We start from the raw sequence: 18584 nt of genomic DNA on the forward strand, positions 1-18584 counted from the left end.
TTTTTTTTTTTTTTTTTTTTTAAATACAGCAGTAGACTTATGGCATTTGGTATTAGCATCAATACTCAACCATGAAAGTTTCAGCTTGGGTTAGTGGGAATAAGATCTAAGAATATGAAAACAGCACTTTGCAGGTGGAGATTTTAAACTTTTTATACAGTGTTTCAATTCCTCTTCCTGTCTGTTAGACGAGCAGCTGCTGTATCTAGACCCTCACTACTCTCAGCCTGTGGTGGATTTCTCACAAGTCAACTTTTCACTGGAGGTTGGTTGCATTGTCTTCATCTCTCTTTACATGTTTTATCACTATCCCCCCTCCTCTCCTCCATTTGTCTGGCTTTGTCTCTTTTTTTTCTTTTTTTTATCAGATCATTTTGGACTTGGACCATGTGACTTTCATGATCAATAGTGCTTTGACTGTACAGACCATTGAAGATCGCATGTCCTGTCATGAACATTTATTGACCAGTTATTGTATGGCCTCTGTCTCTTCTGTCACTCTCTAGTCATTCCACTGTAGCTCTCCCAAGAAGATGCCCTTCAACCGTATGGATCCCAGCTGTACCATCGGCTTTTATGCCAAGAACAAGAAGGACTTTGAGTCTCTATGTTCTGCTGTTAGTGTGGTGAGTTTTTGCACCCTCCTGCCAGGATCTGACTCTAAATTTAAAAGCATTAAATAACAGGAGGGACAATAACATTTAACTTCCTAACTCCCTTGATCTAAATATTGTGAACCTGTCCTTTTTAACAAAGAGATTAACCAACAATGCTACAAGCCCCTACTATACATATGTAGCTGTCAGGCTGGAACCAATTAGCTTCCGGGAATCACCTGTACACTCATTCATTCAGTGACTGACAGACTTGAAAACGTGAACCTTTTTCTTGAAGAAGTTACACTACTGGTCAAAAGTTTGGGGTCACTTAGAAATTTCCATTGCACTCCATTATAGACAGAATACCTGCTGAGATCAGTTGCATTGTTTTGTTTTTTTATTAACCAGGGTAGCAGTTTTCATATTCCATTATGTGCTTTCATAATTGCAAGGGTTTTCAAATTTTTTTTCTAGTTATTTTTTTTGTTTTAAAATGATATCAGATTAGTAAACAGAATGTGCCTCTGGAACATTGGATCAATGGTTGCTGATAATGGACAATGTAGATATTGCATTAAAGATCAGCCACCCACTCAGATCAGCTGGTATTATGTCTATAATGGAGTGGAATGGAAATTTGTAAGTGTATTTGTAATTTCCTTCTTTTCATATTGTGTTAACTGAACATCTGTTTGATTCTTGTATTTTTAGTCAAATAACGAAAAGCAATTTGAAGACCTCAATGTAATAGACTGATTCATAATGCAAATAACTATTGGTTACAGCTTTAGTTTAATTTTGACCAACAAACAATGTAAAATAACTTAATTTAATAGATATTCATGTGCTCTCTTAACATGACATTTTCTCAATCAATACTTGAATCATTCTGTAGCATTCTAGGACGTTTTATTGACTTGATCTTGTTTTCTTACCAGGCCCTGTCATCAACAAAGGAGAAGTACCCCATCTTTACTTTCGTAGAGGGCCAGGGTCAGGATTATGGACTTGAGGGTCACTGCAGCAATCACAGTGGACCTGCAGCCCACATTCTGCCCCCTGGCAAACTGGGGAGGAGTAACAACAGAACAATCAGTGATGAGTTTGTCTTCCTGTAAGGTACCAAGGAGGATGCTCTCTTAGCACTTACCAGCAGGGGGCAGAGAAGGACACCTCATTTTCCTTTCAAAGGGAAGGACATGATTCTGCTGATGGTGCAGCTGCAAAGTGGATGAGACGCTTTTGTGCTTTATTACTTTTTACTGGTCAACGGAAATAAAAACTGTGTGGCTCCTGTCATCCCCTTTTTGTGTGGATGGTGGTATTCTATGCTGACAGGCATTAATGGGTACAGTGTGGAGCATTATTTTACTAGGCAAAGGCACTATTTCAAAGTGGATCATGGTTGGAAATGTTTCAAGTACTTGAAGTCTTTTTGATTTTCTTTATCAGACCCTCAAAAAACCTCAGTAGGTCATGTGCGATCAAAATCACGTGCTTAAAAGTACTCCAAATACACTCAATTACTGTCTTCCGCCTGGTCTGAACTGCACAGGAAGGTGATGTGTGGTCGACATGATATTTAATTATCTCACTGGTCAGTGAAGGGGGATGGTGCCTGATACTGATCTTAACTTGTATGATTTGCTGAAAATGTTTGTTCTTTAAATTTATTTATAGGGTATATGAATGTGTGAGCAAGTGTGGTGTTAGTGTATATTACATTTTCTTAAATAAGTGTACTGATGTATTTAGGTGTCTGACACATTGGATTTCGCAAAGCTTTCAAATTCTTCCAAGAACATCTTGAACAGATGTAAATTCATTCTAGTGTTGCAGTCTGGTCTGAATTTCACACAAATGCCCAGGGTCTCGATCTTCCACATGCTGTGTCGCTCCATTATTGGTCATAAAGAAAATAACATTCCCAAAAAGTTAGTCAAGCTCCCAGGTTGAAGAAAAATTATCCCTTCAGTTGGAGATGCATGTGTTTCTTTGCCTGGTGAAATGGCTTGTCCCATTAAGCAGGATCATAAAGTTATCTGGATACATTTGCAAATTACAACCCAGAACGGCTCTTTTTACATAAGTTTAAGTTCTAGGTTTCACTTGGCAAAAACCAACCCAATCTGAATAGAATGTTTGCCTTCAAGCTTTTGTTGCAATGTCATTTGTGTTTAATCTGTCCCTTTTTACATGGTTACTACTGCAGGTTGCCCTACTACTGTTTGGTTTGTTGTCCTGATTAAACTTCAAACACTGGAATCATGTTTTACTGGTATCTCATACTCAAGATATTAGCAGTTTTAAGGATATGCACTGTTTTGTTCTTACCTGATCACTGCTGTAGGAGCACCGACTGTTTATTCTCAGGCAAAGTGCCGTGTTTGTCTTCAAAAGTTGTTTTGCAGTTAACTCAATTCAACTTTTTAAGCAAATATGTTTTTTGTGATCTGGTTTCGTGTTTAACTCTACTAAGGAAGTAAAATCTATAACTTTGGCAAAAAGGCATTATAATTGAATACACAGGTATATGCTTATAATTCCTACTCGTCAGTGATGTCCATTTGACATTGTTTTTATAAATCACAATGGTGGTAAATCGTTGGTGCTGTGGTAAATGTCGTTCAATGGTTTAACATGGTTTTATTAGTTTGTTAGAACAAAAGGGGTTGGATTGAATTAATTTGACAAAAAAGTATTCTTCAAAATTCACTGAAAATAAACTGGTATAAAATGATATATGCATACATTCCATAAAGTACATCAAAAGCACCAAATTTCAAAACACTTAATTCTCCTGTAATGTAATGGTATTACATTGTGAGAGCATATCTGCTGTGTACGGTAAATGTTACACAGGAAAAGCAGTAAAATGTTGCTGTAGTTATGGATGCAGTTTATTTTTAGATGTTTTAAAAGTTTACAGCGCTGCAGGTTGTCATTTCAAAGAAATAATGTGTTTATTTGCGGAGCATCTTAAGTGTGGGAATTTCCGTACAATGAGGTAGATGCACATCTTTTGTATGTAGCACATTTGTTTATTTGAATTCAGTGAGAATCATCCAGAAAATCCATAGGTTCATGCTGCGTTTAGGTTTCAGCGTCTGCAAGCTCTGAGAAATCCTAAAATACCTATTGGAAAAAAATAAATACTTGATCCTTGTTAACTAGCATTTAAAAAAATATTTTTTTTCGTTTGCTTGTTTTTATTAGGCCTACTTTTGTTCAAAATTCGTAGATGATTAATGTTTTCTTTTCTTTTCTCCCTAGTACTGTAGCTTTTTATGATTTGTTATTAATTTACTATTATGTAGCTTTTGTTGGTTGAGGATTTCAATGTTTTAAAAGGCTTGATTTAAGCATATGCCAGTACAGATTTGATGCACATTGTGATAATGCCTTGCTGTAGCTGCCCACGCATGCGCGCTGCTGGAGAGCAGTGACTAGACATTCGGTCATAGAAGCGGTGGAGGGGGCGCTCGAGCCGCGTCGATGAAACAAATCTACGCTTGAAGGCAGATTATCAAGAGGGTGAGTAGACTAATTGCGTCAACTGGTGCGCCTTATTTTATTCCCCACAAAAATAAACTCGGGAGCGCAGAAATTCAGCCAGAAACAACTGTCCTGTTGATGCGGGTAGGTCAGTCGCGCAAGCACAGTCCGCCATTCCCCTTTTTATATTTAACGATACACCCCATCATGGTCTGAGCGAGGAAAATCTCAGTGGCATGGGCTCATCTGCATAATTTACTAAATTTCCCCGCCTTCAGTTCAAATGCAGTGGTAGACCCTGCAGCTGTAATTGCATATGCGCGCAACGGGTGACTTGGTGCAGCAGCAGGAGAATGGAGAGTCTTTCTCTGATAGGCGTTGGATAAAATTCACCCATATCTTGAAAAGGTTGTGCACTTACTTCATTTGTCAGAAAAGCATAGTTGAAGGCATGTATGCAGCCTCATTGTCAACATTATTAATTGTCTAATTAAACCACTAAATAATGCTAATTTAGATCACTAACTTTTGCATATTGCATTGTAAAATTTGTTTTTTTTTGCAAAGATCATGTGCTCGCTGTCACTCCCTCTCACCTTGTTCTTCATTTCTTTCAGGCCCTTGCTGCTCATCCAAGAGCAAGAGACCCCGGGCGATGTCGACACCAGATCCCCCCATGGGAGGCCCCCCTCGCCCAGGTCCTCCCTCCCCTGGGGCGATGCTGGGCCCCAGCCCAGGGCCCTCCCCAGGCTCCTCTCACAGTATGATGGGCCCCAGCCCTGGCCCTCCATCCTCGGGACACTCCCAGCCAGGGCCCTCTGGATACGGCCAGGACAACATGCACCCTCCGCACAAAGTAAGGATGTGCAAACACCCAACATCCCGCTGAGACACACCACCACCGCTGTTAATTCCAGTCCTTTAGGAAACTCAGGTGGAGTGTCAGTAGTTATTTTTAAATTTATATACCACATATTTAATGTTATTTATGCATATTAAGGAGTGTAAATATCACATTTACATGATCTGTGAACTCTACCACGCAGCTATATTGACTTTAATTCCACAGAAAAACATAAAACTTGATCAACTGTGGACAAGGAAGATTTGCATTTTTTTTTATATGACTGGACCGTCACTCTAAATTTCTTAATGCCTCCACAGTATCACAGTGGGCACATGCTAACACAGGCACATTTTATCACTTATCCATATTTCAGAATGCAATTATTACTTTTAGCCTGTAATACCTGTAAATAACTGCAGCTGCATATTAATCTATACATTATTGTATATTATGTTACAACTCCTTAGATTTTTATATATTATTACTGTTTTATTATTTATTTTAATTTGCTTTTTCTTTAGCAACACTGTGTTGTTTTTGTAACTGAAACTACTTAATAATTTTGAATCGGATGATAGTTTCATTTTAACCTTATTAGATTTCTCCCACAGCCCATGGACAGCATGCATGAGAAGGGCATGAGTGAGGAGAGCCGCTTCAGCCAGATGAAGGGACTATCTATGAGACAGGGCGGGCATAGTGGTATGGGCCCCCCACCCAGTCCTCTAGACCAACATTCGCAAGGTAGGCACGCTAGACTTATCTTGAGCAATTTCATCCTTTCCATCATTGTGTAAGACAAGTTGTGTTCTGGTTATGTGGTGTGGCTGGCTCATAATGTAGGGAGTATCTCTGTTGTCGCAAGTCATCAAGTGACTCATGAGCCATTGTTTTCAAACTCTTTAACACATTTCTTTTAACATCAAAATACTAAAACTTGTACAATGGCTCAGTCTAATAAATGAGTTGTTAACAGGCAGGCAGCAACTGTGTAGCTTGGCGTCTGCATACAGTCCACTATTAGGAAGGGATACAGGAAATGAAACAACACAGTCAGCCAGACAGACAGGCTTAGTACTGTGAAACAGAGTTAAAAACATTAGGAAATAACAGTCTGGCAAGAGTACGCTGAAGGCTCTTGTTAAAGGAATAGTTGCAACATTTTGGGAAATCAGAGTTAGATGAGAAGTTCAATAGCACTCTCATTTTGGAACGTAAAATACAAAGCTACAGCCAGCAAACAGTTAGCTTAAAGACGGGGACGAAGCAAGCCAGGCTCTGTCCATAGGAACAACATCCACTTACAAGCTTCTCTAGCTCACTGCTTCACATGTTGTACTTTGTTTATTTCATATGAACCACAAACACCAAACACAAAGAGAGAAGTGTAAAACCACTATATTGGTTTGTGGTTTTAAGGGTATTATGTTTAGAAATGTTTCTTTCTGTCTGTGTCTTCCAGGATACCACTCTCCATTAGGGGGCTCTGACCACTCCAGCCCTGTCCCTTCAAATGGTCCCCCCTCTGGACCGCTGATGCCATCGTCCTCCTCCTCCTCCTCTGGTGGTCCCGGCTCTGCGCCTACACCTTTAGATGGCCCCAGTGGAGATCAACACACTCTTGGTCCCAATAACCGTACTGGCCCTCCAGGTAGCTCCGGCCCAGGCCCCAGCCCTGGACCCAGCCTTGGCCCCAGTCTCTCCACCCTTGCATCTGGCCTTGAATCTGGAGTCCCTCCATGCCCTGGAGGTCCTGGTGGCCCTACTCCCTTTAACCAGAACCAGCTTCACCAACTCAGAGCCCAGATCATGGCTTATAAGATGCTGGCCCGTGGGCAGCCACTGCCAGACCACCTCCAAATGGCTGTCCAAGGGAAGAGGCCCATGCCGGGGATGCAGCAGCAGCAGCCCATGTCCAGTTTGGCTCCTGGATCTGGAGGTGGGCCAGTAGGTGGACCAATAGGACCAGTACCGGTGCCTGGGCCAATGGGCTCAGGCTACAGTCGAGCTCATGGTGAGCACACATGGGGAATGTCTGGAATACCAAGCTATATGCTGTGGTATGATGGGTAATTGATAGAAGACACATTTGTACCTAACATTGAATCTTCATACTTAGCTGCATAGTTTTACAAATGTCTTCTTTTCAAATTTGTTTTACGTTATATATGTGCCATTTGTCTTAAGACCTTTTTGTTTCTTTAGGAATGATGGGTCCCAACATGCCTCCTCCAGGCCCATCGGGCACTCCAGCTGGGATGCAGGGCCAAAACCCAAATGGACCTCCCAAGTGCTGGCCAGAAGGTAGAAGGTGTTGTTGCAAGACTTTAGTTGAACTTGTTGAATGTGAGTAGCTCAGGTATTAGAGGAAGAGCGGCTAAGTGAGAGCTAGTATGTCCATATAAATTCCAATTATGACCTCTTATCCAAGTAAGAACACATATTAGTTAGGATAGGAACAGAATGTTCATATGACGCCAATTTTTGTCCTTTTGATAAGAGTTTGTGGTTTTAGCGTTCACTTTGTAGACACTGGCTGATTATACTGTAATGATAAAGACACTCATTGCCTGCCTCTTCTTACATTTATTCTACCTTCCAGTATTTTCCTAATATTTATTTCAAACAAACTATTTCTGAATATTTAAAGGTGCCCTGCTTAGTTTTCTTGTAAACAATAGGTTACATCCATGTTTACTTGCTATTCAATTAAATTAAATTTTATTTATAGTATCAGTTCATAACAATAGTTATCTCAAGACACTTTACAGATAGAGTAGGTCTAGACCATACTCCATAATTTACAAGGACCCAACAGTTCTAGTAGTTTCCTCCAGAGCAAGCAACAGTGCGACAGTGGCGAGGAAAAACTCCCTTTTAGGCAGAAACCTCGGACAGACCCAGGCAGGCTCTTGGTAGGCGGTGTCTGACGGGCCGGTTGGGGTTAAGTGAAGAGTGGCAATAACAATCAAAAAAAAAAATATTAGTATGTAGTAATTCGTGGCATAGCAGGGCACTGTGCGGCATTTCAAGGCACAGCAGGCCGTAGCAGGGCACCGCAGAGCATAGCAGGATGTGACATGGCATCGCAGAACGTGTAGCGGGACCATGGCGACAGCTGCTACCATGATTTTGGAGCCTCCCTGATCCAAGGAAACATGCTGGGCAAAAAAGAACACAAGGACTACCTAGCAGTCTTCTTCTGCCCTGTCTTTGTTGGTGCATTGCTCAGTGTCTTGGTGCCTTACTGCCACCAATTGTTGAACTGAATAGCGTGAAAACAACAGAAGGAATGTTTACGTTGTTGCCTTCCTCATGTGCCCTGATGGGTGTGCACTGCAAACAATATTGGGGCCTACTCATAAGATTATTGCTCCATACTGCTGCCAATGTCTAAATGTTGCTTAAACCTTACAAAAAAACAGAATTAAAGGGAAGACACTAAACTTTTACATTTTTTACTATTAAAATTATACATTTTCTATACATTGAATGTAGTCTTCATTCCCACACTTCACTTTCCTCCAGGCCCCATGGTGAATGCAGCAGCCCCCTCCAACGCACCCCAGAAGCTTATTCCCCCTCAGCCCACTGGTCGACCCTCTCCTGCACCGCCTTCAGTTCCCCCTGCTGCCTCCCCAGTAATGCCTCCACAGACTCAGTCCCCCGGCCAGCCAACACAGCCTACTCCCATGATGCCTTACCATGCCAAGCAGAACCGCATAACCCCCATTCAGAAACCCTGTGGACTCGACCCAGTGGAGATACTGCAGGAGAGGGAGTTCAGGTACATCTTATTACTTTTCCTGTAGTGGGAAATGACGGAATCCAAAGGGTTGAATGGTTATTCTGTACTGTACTACAAGCAGTACATTGCTGAAGAGTTTTTGCTAAATTTGTCTTTTTTTTTTAAAGTTTTCTGTTGTTTTTTCTTGTGTACTGTATAACAGAGGTATTCAAAGTCTAAAGTACAAAAACCCAAAGCATGAACAATTAATAATAAATTCAACTTAGTACTCCCTTAGGTTACAGGCTCGGATCACTCATCGTATTGCTGAGCTGGAGAACTTGCCGGGCTCCCTGGCTGGGGATTTACGTACCAAAGCTACTATAGAGCTCAAAGCCCTCCGACTGCTTAACTTCCAGAGACAGGTACAGTTTGCACTACACCATCAAGCTTCAGATTTTCACCTCTAACTTTCACAACATCACATGTTTGAGATTTTTTCAGTAATGGTGGTTGTGTTAATGATGAGTCAATGATTGTATATTTGTCTGTTTATATGACTATCCACAGCTGCGTCAAGAGGTTGTGGTGTGTATGCGTCGCGACACAGCGCTAGAGACTGCCCTTGATGCCAAGGCCTACAAGCGAAGCAAGCGTCAATCTCTGCGAGAGGCGCGCATCACGGAGAAACTGGAGAAACAGCAGAAGATTGAGCAAGAGCGCAAACGCCGGCAGAAACATCAGGTAAAGGACATATACAGTCATGATGTTGCCTTTGATAAGATTAAAAAGGGTGTTTTTGATTGACTCCTCTCGTTTTCTGTGTATTGTCTTCTCTGTCCTTCATCCCATACAACTCGTACCTTAGGAGTACCTCAACAGCATCCTGCAACACGCCAAAGACTTCAAAGAGTACCACCGCTCCATCACAGGCAAAATGCAGAAACTGACCAAAGCTGTGGCCACCTACCATGCCAATACTGAACGGGAGCAGAAGAAAGAGAATGAGCGCATTGAGAAAGAGAGGATGAGGAGGCTCATGGTAAGAAGAAACCACACAGACACAGTTACACACTTTCCAAAATACACATACCCTCCTTCACACACTGTATATGTGTCTGTCCTTCCAGGCTGAGGATGAGGAGGGCTATCGTAAACTGATTGACCAAAAGAAGGATAAGCGCCTGGCCTACCTGCTGCAGCAAACTGACGAGTATGTCGCCAACCTCACCGAGTTAGTCAGAGCTCACAAAGCTGCGCAGGCCCTCAAGGAGAAAAAGAAGAAGAAGAAGAAGAAAAAAAAGGTATTTAAAACAGCAGTTCTGGAACCAGTGATCTTTGTTTGGAATAATTAATTGCTTTGAGAGATGAATATGATCTCTGTTGTGATTCGACAACTTCTTCTTGTCTTGCAGTTGGAAAATGCCGAGGGTCCTACTCCTGTCATGGGTCCTGATGGCGAGGTGAGCAGATGCAGCAGCTGTAGTGATGGCATTTAAAGGTTAACCTTGTGTTGGTTACTGTAAATCTGTTTAAGTAAGGGAGAGGTAGTTCAAGCAGATATTTAAAGTCACTGATTTTGTGATACATTTTGCTTTTCAAAAATGCTGGGTTCACATTCTATTCACATTTTTTTGGGGCTTTCAGTGATCTCCAGAGAGACCTCCTTTTAAACACAACACAGATTAAATTTCACACAAAGTTTTGCTTTTTAGTGTTGTCATTTAAAAGTAAAAGGGTAAAATAAAGATTAAAAAAATCTGCACACAGTTCTTTGCTCCCAAAATGGTTCTTTTGTTCACTCTTACTGTGCAACATGTTGATCAACTAGATTTCATAAGACACAAAGTGGCACAAATATATACATGGCTCAAAATAAATCTTTACCTGGTCACCAAACTCAAAAGCCATTGGCCATAGCCCACGTCAGCCTTGTGTGCATGTTCAGAAAACAAGTGAGTAAATAATCTATCAGAGGTGACAACAATTGTAATCGCAAACAATATGAGTTACTGTCAAACAAATCCCCAAAGAGAAGAAAATGTGTGTAAAAGTGTAGAAATAATATTAATGCAGCATACGCTGATTACAAAATTATAATTGGATGTTTGTGTGACACTTATTGGTTGTCAAATTGGCCAAACACTAGAAGCATTATGATCACTAGTGTAAACTTAACTTCTACACATAGTAGCTTTGTCTCATTTCATTTAAACCCACCCTAATGAGACTCGCCCAGTCCGAAATTTAACTTGAACCGAGATAGATAACTTACCCCCTCCCCTGCAGCCTCTCGATGAGACGAGTCAGATGAGTGACCTGCCTGTGAAAGTCATCCACGTTGACAGTGGGAACATCCTGACAGGACTGGACGCTCCAAGAGCTGGACAGCTAGAGACCTGGCTGGAGATGAACCCTGGGTGAGACTGACTGTACAGAGGAAAAGAAGCTTTTGTATGAAAATGTGTGTGTGTGTCTATGGCTGTAGGTACAGCAATGTAAGGTAGCCTGCTGAACCGTTGATTAAAATAATGAATGATGAAGGAAGAATTGCCATGAAATTCCTGGTCCACGTAGGACAAATTAAAAATCTGAAGTGAATTCTCATCCGGCACCATCAGCTGGCTTGAACCTTAGTTGTAACTTAGATTTATGCTACATAACACAGGATAACATAAGATAAGATTTGTGTGGATGGTAAAGATGCTAACTGAAATGTGGCTTGCGGCCAGGTAAAATATAGAACACAAAGAGAGCATGCAGGTTAAAGTACATAAAACATGTTAAAATTCATTAAACACGTACGGAAGCCATGAGAGGCAAGCAGGAAAATAATTTTTGGGCTCTTTTCTTCTAAAAGAAAAAAGAAAAAACTAAACACAAGGTACATATAGTGTGTGTTAGCAAGTAATATAATGTTGCAGTGCAATGTTTTCTTTTGGCCAGCCAAAACTTTCAAAATTAGAAAATGTAATGCTAAAAAAAACTTTTTTGCTTGCCTCTGAGGGCTTCTGTTAACATGAATACACCAAGAGACAACAAGAAACTTAGAGTATGTTTAGCCATCAACAAAACATGTCAACTGTACGTTAGTGTGCTTAACATTACATTGCTAAACATTAGCATGTTAACTATTTAACATTTGCAAGTTTCCAACTCGCCCGAAGATATATAACCAATCAGAGCCGAGAAGTTTCTACCACCGCAGTGTCAATGAAAACTGTCAAACTGTCAAACTGTCAAACTAGGCAGCGCTGATCAAATATGAATCAAGATTCTGTAACTGCATTGCCTATTTCTCGCCTTAACTGTACGTTTACAGAAACAGATTTTAGAAAACAGTTTCACTGTAAAATGAGAATGTTTCTGATTACGTTGAGACAAAGCCAAGCCCTGGCAAACTTTGTCATTTTATAGCTAAACAGTACACTAAAATATGTTTCTGAAAAAATAATGCGAGAAATAGGCTATTCAGTAAAAGAATCTTGATTCATATTTGATGAGTGCTACCTCGTTTGAGGGGTTTAACCGCAGTTCCAGAGTAGTGCTTACTGTGTTAGACAGCTCTGTTTGGTTGTTTTCCTTTTGCCATTCGAGCACCAGGAGGAGGAAGAGGAATTTTTTTCATTGATTTAGTATTCATGTAGTCATGATTCATGCAGTACTGTCAGGAGGATATAGTGACAGTTTGACAACAAATATGACAAAAAGTAATTTTCCAACTGTAGCTTTAAGCCAGCTTTTTTAATGAATTCACTTTAAGGCTTTTAGGTGTGTGATTAAAAATTAACATCTGCATGAGGGTGACCTGTACAGTAAAAAGGTTCAGACACAGGGGCTGATAGTCAATCTGATTATGCATGTATTTTGTCCAGTTATGAGGTGGCTCCTCGCTCAGACAGTGAAGACAGCGAGGAGGAGGAAGAGGAGGAGGTGGGTTGTTTTAAAAGACATGTTTAAAGCCAGTTTCATATTCACTGCTCAAATCACTGACAAGCTGTCTGGCAGGAGGAAGAGGAGGAGCCTCAGCCGTCGGCTACTCAGGTGGAGGAAAAGAAGAAGATTACAGACCCCGACTGTGAAGATGTGTCAGAGGTGGACGTCCGACACATCATCGAGTGAGTACATATAAAGAGTACTACACTTGGATACATTTTTCTACCATTTATGTTCTTAGGGCCACCCAAACAAAACATACATGTGCTCATAAGGTATTTACAAAAAGTGTCCATCGAATGACTTAATGCCATGATTAGTAATAAAACTGACATGTGCTTCCTCTGCAGAAATGCTAAACAGGACGTGGATGATGAATACATCGGTGCAGCGTTCGCCCGAGGCCTCCAGTCTTATTATTCTGTGGCTCACGCTGTTACAGAAAAGGTGGAGAAACAGTCCAGTTTGCTAATAAATGGACAACTCAAACAATATCAGGTGAACAAGCACAATCAGATAGATTACATGTTAATCTCTACCTTGCCATACACAAATACAATTTTGAATTTTATGATTTGACAAAGGAGATACATGCTTTGCTTGACTGTCAGATTAAAGGTCTGGAGTGGCTGGTTTCCCTCTACAATAATAATCTGAATGGGATCTTGGCAGATGAGATGGGTCTGGGAAAAACCATTCAGACTATCGCCCTCATCACATACCTCATGGAGAACAAACGACTCAATGGTCCCTACCTCATCATTGTACCCCTCTCGTTAGCATAAAGTCCTTATTTGCAAAAATATCTTGTTTTGTTCTTATTCCTCATGGAAGGTATTTGCACAAACACAATACAAACACTTCATACAAATGAAGAAAAATGGATTTTGTAGTATTCGGAATAAATTGCTGCCTCTCATTGACAGAACTCTTTCTAACTGGGTGTATGAGTTTGACAAGTGGGCACCGACAGTTGTCAAAGTGTCCTACAAGGTGGGTTTTTGCAGCCAAAACGTGTGTTTCTACAAATGCACTTATCAATTGTTTTGTAGCTTTTGCTTTTATTGTCAAATATTGAGACCTGCTGAAGTTGATATATTGAAGGAGATTATGCTTTTTATATATATATATTTATACCTATTTTTTTCATATTTGTAATTTTAAATGTTTCTTCTTTCAGGGGTCTCCTGCTGCCAGGAGAGCCTTTGTCCCCCAGCTGCGCACTGGCAAGTTTAATGTTTTACTCACCACTTACGAGTACATCATCAAGGATAAACAAGTACTGGCCAAGGTGAGATGAGATGTACAAACACAAGCAGAAGGACACGCTCAAACACACCCAGGCACTCATAGTAAAATCATTTTTTGTTAAAATTTGATTTTGCTTTATGTGTTTTTCTTTGTCGTCTCCCACTTCCTAAATCCCCAAAGTCTAAAAGTATTTTAACCTGGCCAATCTGACCGCCCCCTATGCTGCATCTCAGTGCTTTCTCCTAGGTGCTGCCACACTGACACCACCTGTATACCGCGTCTCCCACTGTCCTCTGTGAACGTCATGCTGCTATGCACTCATGTAGTCATATAGGCTTCCTGACTGCTCAAAGGTGGGTGTTGTTCCCCATGTAGTGGCTCAAGGCTTTGGCTTGGGACTGAGCCAGCATGGTCATGAGGACACTGGATAAGAGATCTTCCTTATGACCACTTTATGTTTTTGGTTGGTTTGGATCCAATGAGACTGTATAGTCACAGTTTTATCTATATGTACTCCTCTCTTCACTCCCTTACCTCAACCCCACCAGATTCGTTGGAAATACATGATCGTGGATGAGGGCCACCGTATGAAGAACCACCACTGTAAGCTGACCCAGGTCCTAAACACTCACTACCTGGCCCCACGGCGAGTCCTGCTGACAGGAACGCCGCTGCAGAACAAACTACCTGAGCTCTGGGCGTTATTAAACTTCCTCCTGCCCACCATCTTCAAGAGTTGCAGCACCTTTGAGCAGTGGTTCAACGCCCCTTTCGCTATGACTGGAGAGAAGGTAGAGAGAGTGACTCAGCTGTGGCCACATTCCATTTCTTTTTTTAAAGTGTTTGAGATGACAACAGGCAGGAAGTATACTGCCTTTCTTGCCAAATAACTTCTTTGTTATTTTACTCTCCAGGTGGACCTTAATGAAGAGGAGACCATCTTGATAATCCGCCGTCTCCACAAAGTACTTCGTCCCTTCCTGTTACGCAGATTAAAGAAGGAAGTGGAGGCACAGCTTCCAGAGAAGGCATGTTTCACCTATTTCAACACACACACAGCAGACACACTAACAGATACACATGCAAATAGACAAGCACATATTAGTCCAGATTATCTGCTAATGGATGGGAAACAAATCCTCAAGTGTTCTCTAGTGTTTTTTATTTTTTTATTTAATATTTGCAATGCTGGTAAATGTAATGGTGGCTATACCTCTAACCCCCACACTTCTTTCATTTAATTCCTTGTGTCTTCTCTCCGTCAGGTGGAATACGTGATCAAGTGTGACATGTCATCTCTTCAGAGGGTGCTGTACAGGCACATGCAGGCCAAGGGGGTCCTGCTCACTGATGGATCAGAGAAGGACAAGAAGGTGAGGACATAAACACAGTGGATATTTGATTGGGCATCGTTATAACTAAACAACACCAAAATAAAATTGTCTCTACTCCATGTGTGTTATGATACAGGATAGTTTTTTTAATAATAGACCTCAAGAATACATGGTACAAGATGATTTATATAACATTTGGAGATGTATTAAAGATGACAGGTCTAGAACTTATACTGCTATTTGTGCCAGACTTGTTGTTTGGCTTTAGTCAGAAAAAGACTTGAATTATTTGACATTTATAAATATTTTTTGGAAAAGTTGCAAATGAAATAAAATCTGATCTTTTTTGTTGGTACTGATGCTAAAGTTTTACTTTCATTCTTAGTGTTATTATTATCATTCTTGGCTCTCAAATTAAAAAAAAAAGTATTGGTTTATTTGAAGCCTTGAGAGAGAATTGATGTCTGTCCTTGGACTAACCTTTATGAATAAATATTGAATGAAAGAATACAATTGTGATTACAAGCCATACGATTTGTCTCATTGTGTTTACCAGGGTAAAGGTGGCACAAAGACACTGATGAACACCATCATGCAGCTGAGGAAGATCTGTAACCACCCTTACATGTTCCAGCAGATAGAGGTACTATTGAGGAGTGTGATGCAAAAAAATGTATTTGGTTCACTGGATATAAGGAGCCAGTGGGAGCGGGTTCTTTACTGATTGGGTTGCGGGTTCCAATTCCCAATTGTTGATGGTCAGACCAGCACCCTATGTGGTAGCATGCTGCCATCGGTGTGTGTGTGTGTGTGTGTGTGTTGTGGTGTGTGTGTGTGTGTGTGTGTGTGTGTGTGTGTGTGTGTGGTGTGTGTGTGTGTGTGTGTGTGTGTGTGTGTGTGTGTGTGTGTGTGTGTGTGTGTGTGTGTGTGTGTGTGTGTGTGTGTGTGTGTGTAATGAATGGCAAAAACATAAAGCGCGATACAGATGTATCATTTACTATATGTGTCTTTTTCCACACAAAGTTGATTTGTGGCGATGCTGAGAAGGAAGCTGAACAACACAAGTCACATACTAAAGTGTTTGCCTTTGTGGGCCCTATTTTAACAATCTAAGCACATGGCGCAGGCCATTTAGGGTGTGTTCAAATCCACTTTTGCTTGTTTGATGGGGGAAAACATAGGTGTGTTTTGGTAAGAACATGCAATAAACCAATCAGAGTGTTATCTCCCATTCTCTTTAAAAGCCAGGCACGTTTGTACCTAGAGCTTTGTATAGTGATAGTGGCTTTGCACTGGATATTTTTATTTGTAATCTTTGTATGTTTGTGTGCTGCTGCTCTCCCTGTGTTGTGTGTGTGTGTGTGTGTGTGTGTGTGTGTGTGTGTGTGTGTGTGTGTGTGTGTGTGTGTGTGTGTGGTGTGTGTGTGTGTGTGTGTGTGGTGTGTGGGGGGTTGTTGTGGTTGTGTGTGTGTGTGCCGGTCCTGTCGCCTGTGCGCATGCGCGCGCTGTGCATAAGCCTAGGCACATTTTACTAATGCGCTGTTAAAAGAACAATGAACTGCTGCGCTATTGGCTTTAGACCAGGTTTTTGTTGGTCAATGCCACAATCACTTCCCGCTGCCTCAAGATAGCAATGCGCCAAGAATGCACCTGAACACACCTCCCTGGGAGACCGGCGCATGGGCACAAAGATGGGAGCAAGCGTATTTGCTATTTAACCCTCATGTTGTCCTCAGATCAAATTTACCCGTTTTCCTAAATCAATGTTCTTTTTAAGTACCCAAAATAACATTATTGATTCCACACAACACTCTCTGACAAGTATAAATCTTCTTCTTTCATTAATTTTGGGGTGTCTTATTGAATTTAGCATTTGGAGTGGTTTTGAAATAGTATTGAGTAAAAGGTGACATATTCCAGTCTGTGATTATCCATCAACATCCATTCCTTTAATTTTAGCCTAAATAATTCCAAATTTCTGCTTTTTAACTCAAACATTAGGTATAATTTTCTATAAATTACGTTAATTATATTAAAGTTAATAAGTTAGTTTTACGTAGTGTTAAACATCAAAAAAGTGCCAAACATTGAAAAAAGTGTGGAAAAAAGGGACAAAAATGTAAGAAAATTTTAAAAACATTGATTAAAATGCGTCAACAACAGTGTTGATTTTCGATTTTGACAGGAAGACAACACAAGAGTTAAAAGAAGTGGGTGCTAGACGGTCTTAAAATAGAAAAGACACTTTGCTTCCAGCTGCAAGACAGGGCTCTTGCAGAATACATTTTCGATTACAGAGAACATTTTCGATTGCTTTTGCAGGAATCTTTCTCTGAACATTTAGGATTCTCTGGTGGGATAGTCCAGGGGTAAGTGCTAATTCCACTTCAAGATCAACGTCACATGTACACAAACTGTAACCCTTGTAACCCAACCACCTACCATTACGTCAGTCCAGACCTGTATCGGGCATCAGGAAAGTTTGAGGTGTTGGATCGAATCCTGCCAAAGCTGAGAGCCACAAACCACAAAGTACTGCTCTTCTGTCAGATGACCTCCCTCATGACCATCATGGAGGACTACTTTGCCTATCGCAGCTTCAAGTATCTGCGTCTGGATGGTGAGACATTTTACCTCTATGCGTGTTTGTGAATTTGTCCTTTATTCTTTTTGTATTGCATTCATTCTTCTTCCTTAAATTTTGTTTTTTATTGTAACACTTTCTTGCTAAAGCTTTATTTCCTTTATGTGCTTTTCTTCTCTTTCCCCTCCTCCCTAACATATCAGGCACTACAAAAGCTGAAGATAGAGGAATGTTACTGAAAACATTCAATGAACCAGGATCAGAGTACTTTATCTTCCTCCTGAGCACGAGAGCTGGAGGCCTCGGCCTAAATTTGCAGTCTGCCGACACTGTGGTTATTTTTGACTCTGACTGGAACCCACATCAGGTTAGATTAATGTTTATTTTAATTTACAAATTTACAAATTAAATCCTAAATCAAGCTGATCTCAACTTCTAGTTGCTTAAAGGGGAATTATGCGGTTTCTTTAGTCATTGGAATGGTTACATGACTTTTTTCGAGTTGCATGGTGGTTGTCTCTGTCACTGCCCAATGTGTGTTGAGTGCAGATTTGAGTCGGGCATGCTCAGATTTAAACGGTTTACGGCAATACGCGTCATACCAGATGAGTTGAGTCAGACCGGCTCTGGTCGAGTGCAGATGTGAGTTGCGCATGGTCAGATTTAAAAGGTTTACGGCCTAACGTGTCATACTGAAATTTGTGGAATCCATGAAATATTAAACTTTTCTCACTACAAACAATAACAGAAGATGGGAATCATTTCAAAAGCATTTTAGCTATCCATGATTGTTTGATTGCTAACGTTAGCT

General features: G+C 40.8%; 2 protein-coding genes across 11 annotated transcripts in view; both read left to right on the plus strand.

Annotated features, from left to right (window-relative positions):
* atg4da (autophagy related 4D, cysteine peptidase a) overlaps positions 1 to 2867 on the plus strand; it is a 7807-nt gene extending 4940 nt beyond the window's left edge. For both annotated transcript variants that reach the window (XM_032500527.1, XM_032500517.1), the window contains exons 9-11: positions 189 to 265; positions 507 to 626; positions 1538 to 2867. In XM_032500527.1, the coding sequence (XP_032356418.1) occupies positions 189 to 265; positions 507 to 626; positions 1538 to 1717 (377 nt within the window). In that variant the 3' untranslated portion in view covers positions 1718 to 2867. The remainder of the gene's footprint in view (positions 1 to 188; positions 266 to 506; positions 627 to 1537) is intronic.
* A 1153-nt stretch (positions 2868 to 4020) lies between these two features.
* Positions 4021 to 18584, plus strand: part of smarca4b (SWI/SNF related BAF chromatin remodeling complex subunit ATPase 4b) — a 21738-nt gene continuing 7174 nt past the window's right edge. For 5 of the 9 annotated variants that reach the window (XR_004326946.1, XM_032500425.1, XM_032500442.1 and 2 more), the window contains exons 1-25: positions 4021 to 4133; positions 4712 to 4950; positions 5553 to 5685; positions 6404 to 6955; positions 7147 to 7245; positions 8470 to 8728; positions 8967 to 9093; positions 9239 to 9412; positions 9537 to 9710; positions 9799 to 9972; positions 10084 to 10131; positions 10958 to 11088; positions 12544 to 12601; positions 12677 to 12786; positions 12955 to 13102; positions 13216 to 13379; positions 13531 to 13597; positions 13785 to 13895; positions 14404 to 14646; positions 14770 to 14883; positions 15121 to 15228; positions 15746 to 15832; positions 17512 to 17558; positions 17643 to 17809; positions 17977 to 18140. Coding sequence is in view for 8 of the 9 variants with exons in the window: in XM_032500425.1 (XP_032356316.1) it covers positions 4750 to 4950; positions 5553 to 5685; positions 6404 to 6955; positions 7147 to 7245; positions 8470 to 8728; positions 8967 to 9093; positions 9239 to 9412; positions 9537 to 9710; positions 9799 to 9972; positions 10084 to 10131; positions 10958 to 11088; positions 12544 to 12601; positions 12677 to 12786; positions 12955 to 13102; positions 13216 to 13379; positions 13531 to 13597; positions 13785 to 13895; positions 14404 to 14646; positions 14770 to 14883; positions 15121 to 15228; positions 15746 to 15832; positions 17512 to 17558; positions 17643 to 17809; positions 17977 to 18140 (3660 nt within the window). In the remaining variant the exon portion in view is untranslated. Of the gene's footprint in view, positions 4239 to 4711; positions 4951 to 5539; positions 5686 to 6403; positions 6956 to 7146; positions 7246 to 8469; positions 8729 to 8966; positions 9094 to 9238; positions 9413 to 9536; positions 9711 to 9798; positions 9973 to 10083; positions 10132 to 10957; positions 11089 to 12543; positions 12602 to 12676; positions 12787 to 12954; positions 13103 to 13215; positions 13380 to 13530; positions 13598 to 13784; positions 13896 to 13921; positions 14209 to 14403; positions 14647 to 14769; positions 14884 to 15120; positions 15229 to 15745; positions 15833 to 17511; positions 17559 to 17642; positions 17810 to 17976; positions 18141 to 18584 lie in introns of those variants that run through there. The other 4 variants (XM_032500434.1, XM_032500472.1, XM_032500495.1 and 1 more) reach the window with 4 other exon arrangements.

This window comes from Etheostoma spectabile, chromosome 2 (assembly GCF_008692095.1).
Source record: "Etheostoma spectabile isolate EspeVRDwgs_2016 chromosome 2, UIUC_Espe_1.0, whole genome shotgun sequence".
Lineage (NCBI taxonomy): Eukaryota > Metazoa > Chordata > Actinopteri > Perciformes > Percidae > Etheostoma > Etheostoma spectabile.